This window comes from Vigna unguiculata, chromosome 4 (genome assembly GCF_037176805.1).
Source record: "Vigna unguiculata cultivar grain cowpea cultivar isolate G323 ecotype 2 chromosome 4, ASM3717680v1, whole genome shotgun sequence".
In the NCBI taxonomy this organism is placed as follows: Eukaryota; Viridiplantae; Streptophyta; class Magnoliopsida; order Fabales; family Fabaceae; genus Vigna; species Vigna unguiculata.
Window position 1 is genome coordinate 2,521,745 of NC_140795.1, and position 17,105 is coordinate 2,538,849.

At 27.4% G+C, this 17,105-nt stretch overlaps 1 protein-coding gene across 2 annotated transcripts; it reads left to right on the forward strand.

Annotated features, from left to right (window-relative positions):
• The first annotated feature begins 3,135 nt into the window (after positions 1-3,135).
• LOC114181537 (uncharacterized) lies at positions 3,136-5,320 on the forward strand. 2 transcript variants are annotated; one of them, XM_028068013.2, is made up of 2 exons: positions 3,136-3,351; positions 5,023-5,320. In XM_028068013.2, exons 1-2 carry the CDS (start codon positions 3,255-3,257, stop codon positions 5,148-5,150), a joined length of 225 nt encoding a protein of 74 aa, XP_027923814.1. In that variant the 5' UTR covers positions 3,136-3,254; the 3' UTR covers positions 5,151-5,320. The 2 variants fall into 2 exon arrangements, 1 of the variants encoding a protein (XP_027923814.1); XR_003603832.2 differs by lacking the exon at positions 3,136-3,351 and adding an exon at positions 4,354-4,864.
• Positions 5,321-17,105: the final 11,785 nt, after the last annotated feature.

Below are 17,105 nucleotides of genomic sequence, written 5' to 3' on the forward strand. Positions count from 1 at the left end.
TAAAATATAGTGGAACAAAAGAAGAAGGAAATAGAAAATAAACGACTTTTTTGTTTTTCTGGATCCTTTTGACTAGTTATTTGTAAAATTGGGTCGTTTGAATTTTTTTTTTTGGGAAATAGGGATAAGTCGTCGTGGGGAAGGACGACATTAAAGGGGAAGTCGTCCTCCCCAAAGCCGGTTTTATTTTTTCTTTTAAAAATAAAAACAAAATCGTCATACGCTTGCACGGTTTCTGGAAATCTGAGGTTGAAGTCTTCCTCACATTCACTTTTTTGACTGTTACTGTGTGGGCGATGTGCTCCAAGTGACAGGGTTCCACAACAACGCCCCACAGTTTCGCTTCGTGAGGAGAAAGAATGTGTTTCTGAGCATTGACTCTGACAAAACGGACGAGTCAGAGCTGCAAAACGCCATGGAGAACACCTTGGTGCTGTTGAAGGAGTTCAACACGAGCGTGGTGGAGTACACGAGCTTCGCAGACACGAAGTCGATCCCGGTACGTGATTTACTGGGAGCTGTTGGTGAAGGACTTGTGCCATGCTCCCTTTGACAACGGGAGTTGCTGAAAGTGAAGTCTTCAGCCCTGAGCACGACTTTAATCTCATATTTTCAACGAAACCGTGCAAATGCATGACGATTTTGTTTTAAAAAAAAAGTTAAAACCGGCTTTGGGAGGACGACTTCCCCTTTAATGTCGTCCTCCCCTATAACGACTTATCCCTATTTCACACAAAAAAAAAATTCAAACGACCAAAATTTACAAATAACTGGTCAAAAGAACCCAGAAAAAACAAAAAAGCCAAAATAAACAAACTAACTCTGTGTTTATTATTCATGTACGTGGGAAAGGAAAGAGTAGTGAAAGTGCGAAAAACGGAATACAAATTATAGAATTGAGTAAGTAGATACAATTTGTATCCAATTTGATTTGTTGCCATCTCTAATTAAATGGATCAAGCCAATCCTCATATATTTTATTATGACAAATCTATGACAAAATTTTTATATTGGTATATGAAAAATCATTACATACTAATGTAATAACATAGTAAATAAAATTATGCATACCTATATGTAAAGAAAGAGGATATTTCTTTTTTGTGTATATAACTTTAATTTCTACTTTACATTTATTAATATAATTATTAACAAATATAATTTTAACTGTTATAATATTTTGTATAAAATTTTCCTTTTTTTTTCATCATACTTATAGTTTGTACCGCTAATATTTGAATATTTCTTATTATTTCAATTATTTTTTTCTCTTATATATTAACTTAATAAATTTATATATTATTAATTTAATATGCAATATAAAAAAAATATAGATACATCCGCGACAACACTAATTTTTACGTAGTCTAATATAATAAGGATAGTAAATTAAAATTATATAATAAAACCTAACATTATTTACAATTATTTTTTTCTATTAAGATATATGTCAAAAGTTAATATCCACTAATATTAAAAAAAAATGTCATATTTATAAATAAGGTCATGATAGATATATATTGTAAAAGAACCGGCCACATCATATCATGACTGTAATTGGGGTCATTTTCTGTGGAAAAGTTCTTATTCAAAGATCAAACTAAAATAAGATAGAATCCATTGTTTTCTTTGACATTATAAATCTCTATGACTACTAAGCATGATTATTTTATACATGAATTTGGTTTCAGCTATTATATATAAGTTATAACGTGTGCACTGTATAGTCACTGAGAGATGGGTGGGAGAAGTGTTTGTTGTGTATCTGTGTCTTTTCTGATTCTGTCAATAATCTGCTTCACTTTCGTTGCACACCTTAGTCCAATCAATGCAGGTGCTGCCTTTTTATGCCATTGTTGCTGTTTTCTTTGGTTTATGCTATCTTGTAACTTGTTTGTCTTAGAATGTAATTGTTTCGTATTGTTGTATGTACTTGGTAAATTTAAGAAATTCATCATTACTGCATATATAATCTTAGGTGTTTAATTTCTAAAAGTGAGCATTCTTCAATGTTTAAAGCTAAGAATTTTGTGTGTTTAAAATGTGCAGATCTGAAGATGATAAATTTAGGTTCCCACCCAAATCCACCTCCTGCACCCACTCATGCCCTCCCACGAATACCTGCGTTACCTGCGTTACCTCATCCACCACGACATCCTCCTCGTCACTCTCCTCATTCTCCTGATAAATTTATACAGCTCTTAATAATACTATGCAATATTCGTGCAATGTTCTCTCTCTCTTCTGATTCAATATCATGTCACATGCTATCAGAGGTTTTCTCTTTTTTTTTTTCTTTTCGCAAACATACATCCTAAAATTTTATACGTACTTCGTCAGACTAATTTAGAAATAATTTACTTTTGATAGTCAAACTTTTGTAACTAATTTTAACAGTCAATTTAATGATTAATTATAATTCTTTTTATTGACCATTTTAGTAAATAATAAATTTTTAAATTTTTAAATTAATATCTAAATTGTTCAATGTAATTATTATAAAAATAATTAATCATTAAAATTAGTTAGTATTTAGAAGTTTTCTTATTGTGTTTTAATAATTTTATTGATATTATTTATTTTCAATATTCGTTCTTTGAAATTTAGTGCACGTGAAGTAATATTATATAAGATTATATGTGTTTCAAAAATATTTTCACTTACTAAAATAGGTCAACCAAAAAATAAAGAAATAAAAAAAATAAAGATTAAAAGAGAAAAAAAAATTAGCAAATATTATCCTAACATACTATTTAAAGTGTGAAAATGCAATATATATATATATATATATATATATATATATATATATATATTAAGAATGTGTTAGAAGTGATGAAGCACATTTTTAACGTTGAGAATTGTAACAACCTCACGGTAGGGTAAAGTAATGATAAAGTAGGAGGGTTTTTTTAGTCGGTCATATTGGTTGTTATAAGAGGGTTTCCAAGACCAACCAGTATTGGTCTGAACAATATATTTGGGGTTGCTAGAAGTCCTTTTTTTCCTTACTTTTTGTGTTAGTGCCTAATCACTGGGATTTTACTTTTCTCAGTGCATAAAACCCTAATACCTTGTCGCTTTTATAGCTTTAGTCAACAACTGGTGCCATTATTATTAATACAATAATATTATGCTGCCTAATATACTGAGTTTCACCGAAAGCTCGAATAAATAATTAAGATACATTATAAAAGTGCGTGATTAGGAACAAACATCACAGAAATTTGGTTTCAGCGTTCATAATAGAGTGGAAAATGGCTAGGATCAGTGTTTCTTCCAATTTTGTATCTTTCCTTGTTCTCTTAGCAATCGCCTTTTCTTTCTTGGCACAGCTTGCTCCAGTTAATGCAGGTTTGTCTACCTCATTCAAGATTGTAAGATCATTATCACTGTCATTATAGTGTTTGGTAGATAGATGATGAATTAATTAGTCGATGTAAGTGTTTACCACGTAAAGTAAAACTACATTTTCTTCAAGTTAGAAGCATATATCAACGTGGTGTGATCTTAATTTGCAGATCTGAAAGTGAGAAAACTGGGTGTGATGCCAAGTCCACCTCCTTCACCTGCGCGTAGTCCATCTTGGAGTACTCTACCTCCTTATCTTGGGCCTCCTCATTCTGCTCCTCCTCCAGCTATTTAAATTTTCATTTTGTTTGATCATGCATCAACAAAACACATGTGGAATCAAGCTAGCTATTTTGTTTATATGTATCTTTACAGTATTATAGGTTTTTTACTTGCATATTGAATACAAAACGTGTTAAAGTATTTCAGAGGTTGTTTCAGTTTGTGGAATTAGAAATATAATCAATGGATTTTGTTATTGTTAGTGAAGCGTCTTGGGCAGTGATCTGAAACTAACTCACTATTTGGTCAGAGGGTTCTGACATTCTTCTTCTTCTTCTTACATTTTAATACGACATTTTTTTGTAATGTAAATACAACTTTCATGAAAAAAAGAAAAAAAAATCAACTGAACTGAAATCGTTTGTGCTAGCACTTCATATAAAATACAAAATGAATAAATTAATTATTTCAAATGAAAGTTGTCTTGTGCATGACAACTTCAATTCGAAGTCATATCCTTCACATAATTTAACCAAACTTGTAATTTTTTAAAACTATCTAAACCATTTTAGTAAATAAACCGTAACAGGACATTAACACAAATATTTTTAATTATTAAAATGTTAAAATCACGAATTGGTTAAGTCGTTTTATATAATTTAAAGTTACATTTAAAAAAAAAATATATATATATATATATATATATATATATATATATATATATATATATATATATATATATATATATATATATTACAAATAACCTTTTGAATAATAGTGGTAGTCAAATTACCCAACTCTAATAATATTATATTTTGACTGCTGCTATATTTTTCAGAAGTCAATTTGTAGTGACAGATTTGAAACATTATGTGATCTTTTAGGTAGAATATTGTAGGGGTGGCTAGAAGTTTCTTTTTATGTTAGTGCTTAATCACTGGGAATATATAAAAGGCTAAATACCTTATTGCTTTTCTATCTTTTTAGGCAACAATTGTGGCATGTCTTCCATTATTGTTACTATAATATATACTGAAGAACACCTACCACTTCATCATAAGTTGTTGTCGTTATCATCTATTGGAAATTTCACCGAAAGCTCGAATAAATATAATTAAGATGCATTATAAATTGCGTGATTAGTAACAGGGCTGGTATACAAATTTGGTTTCAGCCTTCAAAATAATACAGTGGAATATGTCTTGGATCGGTGTTTCTTCTAATTTTGTTTCTTTCCTTATTCTGCTAGCAATCGCCTTTTCTTTCCTTTCACGGGTTACTCCAGTTAGTGCAGGTTTGTCTATACATGTGTTTAAAATTGTAAGATCACTATCACTGTCATTAGGGTTTGGTGGATAATGAATTGGTATTAGTCCATGGATTTTCTTGAATTTAGAAGCATATATTATGTGTCTTGAACGGTTAATAAAATCCTGTGATCTTAAATTGCAGATATGGAAGTGAGAAAACTGGGTGTGATGCCAAGTCCACCTCCTTCACCTCTGCATAATCCACCTCGGCATAGTCGTCCTCCTCGTCCTCCGCCGCATCGTCATCATCCTCCCCCTCCGGCCTTTTAAATTTTAATCTTATGTATATGTAGGATTTGTGCTTGAGATAACTTTTTCTTTTTTCGATAATCGTTAGTTGTTAGTATCTTTTTTTCTGTTCATTTTCGTTACCAAAACGTGTTCCCTTTGGTTCCGTTTGTGGAATTAAGAATATAATCAATAGAGGCTTGGATTGTTTATATCTTGTTATTGTTGGTGAAGCCTCTTAGGCAGTAGTGACCTTAAACCAAACTCACTATTTGGTCAGAGGGTTCTGACATTCTTCTTTCTGGTTCTGTTTTTTTTTTTTTTTTACAAAAATATGTATACTTATATAATAGAGTACTTGGGGATACTCTAACCCTTATACACAAATACTTACAAGATTGTCAAAATATATAAAATGTAAATGAAAGACCTTAAAGTTTGTATTTAAAATAAGTCTACGAAACTACCCCAAACATAGTATATAATCAGACAACCTACCAAGAGGAGAATACAACACATTGAACAACTAAGATACTAGAGCAGAACATAAATCCTCCAGTAAAAGCTCACTTCACAAAATCTGCCTTCGCACACATGCCTATATAACTTTCTTAATGACTTTGGCATGAATAATGTTGCCTCCATGAAAGGTATCCATATATGGTTCCTCCTTGGTAGAAACTGAACACTACACCTGCAGCAAAAACAAAACACTCTAGACCACAAAGTCTAAGTGATAAAACATAGATATCCCTTTACAAATACCATATTATTCTTCATAACTCACGAATGCTCTATTCCTCTCCCATGCTACACCTTTTAATGTAAAGCCTCCCTATGGTAAACACACTTCAAGACTAAGTACATTTCTACTTCTGAAGATTCCTACAACCTAGGTGTGTGATGGATGCCTACCTATTGATCTTAAGCAATGTATGAGACAAAAGCACCAATTAGAAAAATAAAAGGTTACATTTCCATTTTTATGTTTCAACCATGCCCATACTTTCAGTTGGGCCAGATTGAAGATTTCATCTGGATCTGGTAATTTGTTCCTAAAAACTACATGATTCCTATGATTCTAGAGGTTTCACACTATAGCAATCCACACCCCCTCCATAACATATTACCTTTATGGTTGAGGTCCAACAGGTGTAAATGTTCACATCTTTCTGGTTATGTGGAATTAATGTACCTTTTTATTGGTTTATGGTTAATGTTCGTTGTTGATCATAGGTTTTTTGTTTGATGGGTTTGTGTAGTTGCACTCCTTTAATATATAATTTTCTTCTCTCACTCCAATAATAATTTTTAGTAATAAAAAACATGTTTAGAAACTAATTTAAAGATCGGTTTTTAAATTGAAGGCGAATTTAGACATTAATTTTTTTAATAACAAAAATTTTTGGTAATTAATCTTAGTGATCAATTTAAAGATTAATTTATGATAGAAACTATTTTAATTACTAATTTATAGACTAATTAAAAAAATTTCAAACTACTTTAGTTGTTAATAATTTTTACTTTATAAATTGATTTTTATAGTAATCATTATAGCAACTAATTATTTTCTGTTACTAAAATCAGTCATTCAAAGATTTTCTTATAATGTTATTGCACTGGATAAACCCTAAGTATCTTATTGTTTTTGTATCTCTTGGATCACAAATTCTTGGTGTGAAAATGTATGATGGATTTTGTTTTATTATTATAATCATGTTGCTTATGATAAGAAGAATTACACTAGTTATAACTTCAATTAAGATGAAAAAGAAGTATGGTGATCTCACTTCGTAATCCAACCCTAAAATATTTGCCTTCTATATATAATATGTTGATTCTTAGGGTGGAAACAATTACAAGAGCTTATTTTCAAACCCATGAGGAACACATTTTTCCATCATAATCAAGCTTCATTGTGAACAATGGATTTTACATGTGCAATTTTTCTTATATCAATAGATACATTAAGATGTGAATATGAAATATCTAAAAACTAAATCATCTTTTTTCAAAAAAAAAAAAAATAACACACAAATAAAACCACTCCAAAATGACAAAAATTAAAAAGTGAAGCATATAATGACTTGTGCTAACCCAAATAATACAAAAAAAAAAAACTATTTATACATAAATTCTACATCAAAGTCTACTCTTACCCAAAACAATACAAACAAACTTATTTATAATTAGGTAAATCTAACCAACATATATAAAAAGAAAATGTTATTTTGACTATTAAATTTTGACAACTTTCCCTTACAACATGAATTATCATCTTCTAAGTGATTTTTGAATATTTAGAATAAGAAAAAAAATAGAAAACTACTTAGAAAATGACAGCTAAAATTATAAGATAAAATTGTGAAAATTTAGTAATCAAAAAATATTTTTCAAAATAATATTTAGGCAGCTTCTCCTAGACTTCCAACCATTTCTTCGGTACCCTCAAATCTTTTAAATATTTCCAAAATAATCTTTTGATTTTGACCCAATAATGCACCCTTAAAAATAAAGATACGAAATATCAACATTATATATATATATATATATATATATATATATATATATACATATATATATATATATATATATGACAAAATTCTTTATAATTCACATCAATTCTTAATAATTAATATTTAATAAATATTTACTTATGTATTTAACTTTCATTATGTAATTGATTACTTTTATATTTAATAAAAAAATAAAAATTACAAAAAAAAAAACTCGAAAGATTGCGAAAATCATATCTTATATGTAATCCTAAATTAATTGATAATATGAAATTTACTTAAGCCTATCATATCTGAATATTTGTTAGAGTTATTATCAATAAGTGTTATATAAATGTCTTTTCTAATATTTATTGTTTACCTTGCTCAATTTTATTATTAACATTCCTACTTACAAATTGTTTAAGTAGAAAAAAATATCTTGTCCAAGGACATTAGGACGGTAAGGTTAGAACGTGGCTTGAAATAACAGGTTTCTGTGATATGTAACATCACCTCGAACTTTCCTTTTATAATAGCTTTTTCAGGTTCGTCATTTACACAATTATTCAAACCTGAAGTTAACATATTCGTTTTTTGTAAGTAAATTTGTATTCAAGCTCTATTAAGTAAAATATAATTGGAATTTTTGCATGTGATAAAAAAAGTATGGATAGATAAGAAAAAAACAATTAGAAGAGATTAATTTTATTAGATTCTTAAGAAAATTTGATAAATAATTCATATTATAATATGATGATGCAAAAGTTAAATGCAAAAGCAAGTTCTTTTTTTCTGTTCATACCAAAACGTGTTCCCTTTATTATATTTATTGACCTGTTTTCTATGGAAAATTTCACTGAAAGCTCAAAAAGAAGCCAAATTTTGGTTTGTTGAGTATGAAGCAGAAGTTGTATATTAATTGGGTTTGGATTTCAGCATTCAACACACATAAAATTTTTGGGATGGCTAGAACCACTCTTTCTTCTCTGTCTCTATTTTTTTTCATTCTCTTCATAATCACCTTCACTTTCTTCATGCAACCAATTCCAGTCACAGCAGGTTTGTCTCTGTCATTCAATCATACAAAATTTAACATTATATGATACAAATCTTACATTGATTATAAATAAAATGATTTCATAATATCTTACAAATTAATTTATTATAAGATGGAGTTATGTCTAATTCATTTCTTAACCCTATAATCATGATCACTTTGAATGTGTAAAAGTAAGTTTTCATATAGATGTTGAAGATTGTGATTATATGAATTTGCAGATCCGAGAATGAGAAAATTGGGTCTCTTGGCAAGTCCACCTCCTCCACCATCGTCTGGCGGGCAAATACTTCCTGGTGATCCTCCATCCAGGAATTCATGAAATATTACAACAAATCTCATAAGGGCTTCAAGTTTTCTTCAATTTTCATTCTCTTTATCAATATTTACTGTATTAGGTTTTATGTTATAAATTTCATTGTATATATATAACAATATATAAAGAGATATCCTTTCTTGTGTCTATATTTCGTTATTCTAGTTTTACTTTTACTTATTTAAATTTTGTTTTTATCTTTTAGGTTATTTTCAAAATTTGTCTTGCATACATATTTTATTTTTCTAATTTTATATTTAACAACTATTTTAAAAATTAATTATATATTTTTAATTGATCTTAATTCAAAATTTTGTAAAAATTAAAAAATGTGAAGACATGGACGCGATAGTGTATGTATTTTCACTAGTGATCAAGAAAAGATTTAGTGATCAAGAAAAGATTTAGTGTATGTATTTTCACTAGTGATCAAGAAAAGATTTATCACCGATGTTATGGACAATTATAGATTATAAGAAAATTAAAACCTTTTTATTTCTAGCATATACACAGACATTGTACCCATCTTTTAAATATGTGTGATATTACATTAATAGGTAATGATAATATGATGTTATTAAGTTAATATATAAAATAAAATCATAATATTACAAATAAAGTGAAATATATAAGAAAAGATGAGAGAATAGTTGTTGATAAATAGAGAAAAAAGAGTAGCATAAAGCATGTTCATATCAATTTAAATGTCATACAATCACGAAAGATACAAGATCGAGCTGAAAAACAAGAAAAATACATTTAAACACAAAACCTAGCTTCCCTTACCTTATCAAGAGCTACTGAGAGGAGTTTTAAGCAACAAGAAGAATGGTACTACAGCTCCAAGAACAGCTTCATAAGCTGAAAGCATGAACACAAGAGCAAGAATGAGTCTACAAGAATGACTCAAAACAAATCAGTGCAACTGGCAAAGGAAGGGAGAAAAGGAAAGTGAAGTCTAACTTATGTGAGGACAACGCACTGCAAACTTGGAAAAAGAGGGGTTCTCACTCAAACCCTAGCAAAGCACTGTTGAGAGAAAATGAATGTGAGTAAGGTATTGTTCTTGACAAAGTGAGCTGAAATGAGGGGGTTAGGACTGTTTAGGATCTTAGATACCTTATGAGTCAGCCTTAAGTCCAACTGATTTGGAGTAGGTCTTAAAAATTATGACAGAAAAATAAAGTGAACCTTACAAGCAACTTGAATTCACAACTTTTATGATCCTTTCTTTCAAAGTTTTCAAATAAACTTTATAATTTTAAATATTAGTGGGAGAATATGAATCAACTTCTCTCACACTTATAACTCCTTATGCTTGGCATGTTGAATGCAAAACGTGTTAAAGTAATTAAAGGATTGATTCAGATTGTGGAATTAAGAATATAATCAATAGAGGCTTGGATTAGTTATATCTTGTTATTGTTAGTGCAATATCAGTAATCTGAAACCAAACTCACTGTTTGGTCAGAAATCTTCTTTTTCTGTTGTTTAGTATGTGAGGATTATCTGTGTTTTCATGGCAGTTTTCAGTCACTTTTCGTTGGTTTTGGATTGGTTTGTGGTTAACATACATTGTTGTCATGGTTTATTTATCGATGGGTTATTGTAGTAGCACCTTTTTAATAATATATAATTATCTTCATTAAAATTTATTATTAATAAAATATTTTTCTTGTACAATACAACCCCATAAAATACCACAATTAACGAATATCAGTAATATTATTAGAAGGGGGTTTTCTAAGGAAACATATAATCAAAAAAATTAATAAAATAAGAAACAAAAAAATTTTCAATGCTAAATATATATTGGTGAAAGTAATACAAAAGAGTTAAAGCGAATAATAAAAAACGAAAGTAGATTTCCACTCAAATAGGCCCAATAGAGTGCAAAACATAATTTAGGCAATTAATTTCTGCACCACATCATTTTCTTCTTGCACCCATCAATTTCAGAATTTGTTTTCTGAAAAAAAAAAAAAAGAGAAAAGAATAATACGAATAAACCTATTTGTTTAAAAGTAAATTTGGAAGAGAAATGCATTTAAATATAGATAAAAAATAAATAAAAAATAAGATAGACAAACTATATTTTTACTCTAATTATATTTATTTTATTTTGGTTCACTACCTCTCTCTTGATTGCGATAAAAATAAAAATGAAAAGTATTATATTTACACATTTGAAAACACGAGTATATATTAATTGGAATTATGATAAAAAAAACCGTTGATCGTTGGAGCCATCAGAAAAGTTTATTAACATGGGAAATTTTTGAAAATTCTTTTTTATTGAAAAAAAAAAGTTATCTACAAAAAATAGATAGGTTCACCGATCAGGCATGTACATCCCCTAAGCATCCACTAATTAGTTATGCAAATTTTTATAAATTTGAAAACATATCATTAATTAAAATTAAGAACTTAAATGAAGAATAGAAAATGTCAATGAATTTGTTCTTAATATAAAATTTAAATATAAGTTACATCTAGGATTCTTATTAGGATATTTCACCCTGCCTTTGATTTAATTTAATGGACAAAGATTAATTTATAATTAGATACTTAAACTAAAAGAAAACTAGAAATAAAGATAGAAAGTAATTTTTTTATTATTTAAAGATAAATTATAATTTTTTATTTATGATTATTGATTATTTTAGTAACCAATAATTATTTATTTTATAAATTAATATTTAAATCGTTTATTATAATAACTACCGACTTTTAATTACTAAGACTAAATGTTTATGAAACATTTTCTTGTATTATTAAAATATTTAGTTATAATAAATTTTAATTATAAATTCGAAAGATTGTGAAAATCATATCTTATATGTAATCCTAAATTAATTGATAATATGAAATTTACTTAAGCTTATCATATCTGAATATTTGTTAGATTTATTATCAATAAGTGTTATATAAATGCCTTTCTTAATATTTATGGTTTACCTTGCTCAATTTTATTATTAACATTCCTACTTACAATTTGTTTGAGTAAAAAAAAATATCTTGAGGACGGTAAGGTTAGAACGTGGCTTGAAAATATCTAACCCTTTTGCATGCTCTTTTATTTCTTTCATACTTTCAAATAACAGGTTTCTGTGATATGTAACATCACCTCAAACTTTCCTTTTATAATAGCTTTTTCAGGTTCGTCATTTACACAATTATTCAAACAGGAGTGGTGAAATTAACATATTCGTTTTTTGTAAGTAAATTTGGATTCAAGCTCTGTTAAGTAAAATATAATTGGAACTTTTGCATGTGATAAAAAAAGTATGGATAGATAAGAAAAAAAAATTACAAGAGATTGATTTCATTAGACTCTTAAGAAAATTTGATAAATAATTCATATTATAATAATATGATGATGCAAAAGTTAAATGCAAAAGCAAGTTCTTTTTTCTGTTAATTTTCGTTGCCAAAACGTGTTCCCTTTACTACCTTTATTGACCTGTTTTCCATGGAAAATTTCACTGAAAGCTCAAAAAGAAGCCAAATTTTGGTTTGGTGAGTATGAAGCAGAAGTTGTATATTAATTGGGTTTGGATTTCAGCATTCAACACACATAAAATTTTTGGGATGGCTAGAACCACTCTTTCTTCTGTGTCTCTATTTTTTTTCATTCTCTTCATAATCACCTTCACTTTCTTCATGCAACCAATTCCAGTCACAGCAGGTTTGTCTCTGTCATTCAATCATACAAAATTTAACATTATATGATACAAATCTTACATTGATTAAAAATAAAATGATTTCATAATATCTTACAAATTAATTTTATAAAATTTAGTTATGTCTAATTCATTTCTTAACCCTATAATCATAATCACATTGAATGTGTAAATGTAAGTTTTCAATAGATGTTGAAGATAGTGATTATATGAATTTGCAGATCCGAGAATGAGAAAATTGGGTGTCATGGCAAGTCCACCTCCTCCACCTTTTGAAGGAATAAATATTAAAATTGGGTGTCATGGCAAATGCTAAGAATCATATTCTTAAGGTTTTAGTCTCGAAGGTCGATACTTTGGAATCTTTGATCTAAAAGTCCTTGTTATTCTGTTGGGAAATCCGTTCTAGTTGGGTTTGCGGTTGTTAATTATTTGTTCTAGTTGGGTTTGCGGTTGTTAATTGTTTGTTGTGTGTGAACTTTATCCTTTCTTCTGTCTGTTATTGTATTTACTAGCATCTTCTTTTATTTTATTTTCTTTTGTTTTTGTATAAGGGTTGGGACAACCTTATTCTCTCCTTTTTCAATTCATATTTTTTGTTGCTGATAAAAAAAATCCACGAATTCTCGAAATATTACAACAAATCATAAGGGCTTCAAGTTTTCTTCAATTTTCATTCTGTTTATCAATATTTACTGTATTAGGTTTTATGTTATAAATATCATTGTGTATCTATAACAATATATAAAGAAATATCCTCTTTTGTGATCTCATTATTCTAGTTTTACCTTTAATTATTTAAAAAAAATTGTCTTTTACAGTTATTTTCAAAACTTGTTTTGCTTGTATATTTTATTTTTCTAATTTTATATTTAACAACTACTTTAAAAATTAATTACATACTTTTAATTGTTTTTAATTCAAATCTTTGTATAAAATTAAAAAATATGAAGACAGAAATGCGATAGTGTTTGTATTTTCACTGGTGATCAAGATAAGATTTATCGCTATGTTATTGAAGATTTATCGCTATGTTATTGACAGTTATACATTATAAGGAAATTAAAACCTTTTATTATAATAATAGATTATGCTAATTGAAAGTCATAGTTATTATTTCAAAATGGTTATAAAATAAATATTTTTATTAAATTTAAAATATTTTATTAACAAAGTAATTGATGATAAATATTATTTATGGTATGTATATTTTTATAAATAAAAAAATTGATATAAAAATAGAGTATAAAACTAATAAAATGAATATACTAAATAAACTATTAAAAAAGGAAATATTTTTATAGTAGTTATAAATAAATTATCTTTATATGTATAAAAAAAACTTATTAGAGAAGTACAAGGACTCGTCTATTAAGTAGTTAATTTTTATTATTATTTTTTCGGGGCGGCAACTGCAGCCAACATAAAGTTTTTGTTTTAATATAACCATGGTAATAACTCCTTTTCATATATTCAAATAAAAATCAATATATAAGGTTATCCTAAATATGTATAAGTAACAATCATTACTTCTATTTCATTTTAAAACGTCAAATTGATTAAAATTTTAAAACATAAAATTGAATTTATAACCAAAATTTTTATTTTTATTTTTTTACACATAAAATAAGAGATGTACTTTCATTGTGTTAGAGTGTATAGGGGTGGTTAGAAGTCCTTTTTTCCCTTACTTTTTGTGTTAGTGGTTAATCACTAGGATTTTACTTTTCTCGGTGCGTAAAACCCTAAATACCTTATATAGCTTTAGGGGAAAGTGGTGGCATGTCTTCCATTATTATTATTATTATACTACAATATTATTATGTTGCCTAATATAATCAAGAACACCGACCACTTTCTCATTCGTATATTACAAAACAACTTTTTTTTGGGTAAATATGATTTTGATTTCTTAACTTTCAGTAAATTTTAGAATTAGTTCATTTCAAAATTTTGAATCAATTTAGTTTTTCATCTTTCAAAATACGTGAATTTAGTCATTTTAATCAAATTTTGTTAAGTTTATTTGACATTTCAAGCACGTTTCATAATATGATAATAGTATTTTACTCAACATTAAAGTCAAAATGTGTCAAACAATATAAACAACTCAATTATAATCTTGAAGTGCATACGAAACATTAAATAAACCTAACAAAACTATATTAAAAGAACTAAATTCACGTATTTCGAAAGATGAAAGAATAAATTGGTCAAGAATTCTGAAATTGATTAATTCCAAAATTCACTGAAAATTAAAAGACCAAACTATATTTAACCCATTTTTATTTAATGATTAATTTTAGTGACCAAAAATATATTTAGAGAACAATTTCTAATTAAACAAAAACTAAATTTTTTGATAGTCAAAACCTTGATAGTTAATGTTAGTAACTAATTTAAAAATCAATTCATAATAAAAACTATTTTAGTAATCAATTCAAAAGATCAATTATAATTTTTTAAAACTATTTTACCTATCAATAATTTATAATTTATAATTTATAAATCGATATCTAAATAGATCCTATAATGATTAATTATTTTGTCATTAAAATTAATTATTATTCAATTATTTTTTTATAGTATATGTCATCTGAAACCTCAAATAAATAAATAGGATTTACATCCACTTATTTATTTTAAATTAACCTGATATCTGGTGGACGCAGGACTTCCAACATAGTTACACTTCTTTAATATATAATTACATTCTTTGTTAGGATAATATGCTGATTTGGGTGGATAAACCCTAATACCTACTTGCAAAGCAAAAGCTAAACGTGAAAAATCTAATGACTTCTAGTGACACAAATCAATAAAAGTACATTCTACATTGAGGTCTACTCTTACCCCCAAACAATACAAACAAACTTATGAATTTATATACTTCTTATTATATCACCCACACAACATTTTAAATCTTATTACATTTTATATTCAAGTATATAAAATTAAAGTTTGAATATCTTATTAGACCCAAAATTGATATAAAAGGCATTGGATTAAAAAAAAAAAAACAATGACAGGTATAATTACGTTTCCGTTGTTGTTGCTCAGTGAATACATTTTTCTAATTATTATTAGGTTATAGTTTGTATTTATTTTTATAGTCTATAAATTTTTTTTTATTTTGTAAAATATGTTGTTGGACTTTACAAAATGTGCAGAAGAAATTGTAGAAGTTAAAATAAAAAGCTTGTTAATTTTTCAGGAATATAAACATATTTAAATTTAAAATAAATATTTTCATTAGCAAAGTTAATTAGATAGAACATCTTAGCCAAATTAGCATAAGGTGCCCCCAATAAGTTAGAAGTAAGAGAAAACCCTTGTTCTTGATGTACTTCGAAAAATACCAAAACAATGGAATGCAAAACAAAATTTAGGGAATTATTTTCTGCACCCCATCGTTTTCTTCTTGCACCAATAAATCTCAGAATTTGTTTCCTGAAAAAAAAATAACAATTCTGATTTTTTTCTTGTCGGAAAATATCAATTTATTTGTTCTTAATTTAACACAGTTACCTCCTTTAATCTCTAAGGCGTCCGACAAAAATGTGAGAAATCTTCAAGTTCAAAAATGGACAATATTTTAACTGTGATAATTATAAAGATGATGTTTTAATAAACTTTGGGTAGAACATTAATGATGTATTTGAAAAGAAAAATGATGTTCCAAAGACGAACTCTAATTTTTAAAGGAATGCAAAAATGATTTCAAAGACGAACCATTATTTCTTTATCCCTCTACTCGGGATGAATTTTCGTTCATCTTAGACTGGTAAAATTTGTTTCGATACATTCAATAGTTTGACATCACTCAAGAGTCGAGACTAACGACAATTTAAATACACATTTCTATTTCAACTTCTCGAGACACTCTTTTGAAACCAAAACTGTGACAAAGTTATGAACTCTAAAACGAACAATACTTATCTTGAATGTGAAATGCGAGACTCTATCGATGTTATCTCTATCGGCTTGTGGTCGAAACATTTACTAATCTATATTTTTGTTTAATTTCAATATTTTATTTAAAAATTGTCATATATAAATAAAATAACCTTATATCTATATAATGATATAGAGTATTCATTATAAATTTATTATATAACTTATACAATACAAGGACATCTATAAGCAATATAATTATAATATAATTTGTATCTTTAAGATATTTATTTTTAATAAATTTTAATTAAAAAAATATTTATCCGATACGTTGCTAGTACTAAAAGTCTAATTTCCTTCTAATCAAATTGGCTCTTGAATTCTCCTTCTAACAATTGTATTTAGTTTTTTTCAAAAGTTACGTATATCTTTTGATTTTAGATCCTTCAAATGTGCCAAGACTAATCCGTCAACGCATTCCAGTCAAACACACACAATCCATGCTGCAATTAGGGTTCATACTTAATACATGACCATCAAGATTTTTAT

Coding starts and splice junctions, on each gene's coding strand:
- LOC114181537 (XM_028068013.2), top strand. CDS start 3,255: ATGGCTAGGATCAGTGTTTCTTCCAATTTTGTATCTTTCCTTGTTCTC. Junction 3,352..5,022: donor GCTTGCTCCAGTTAATGCAG/GTTTGTCTACCT, acceptor CTTAAATTGCAG/ATATGGAAGTGAGAAAACTG.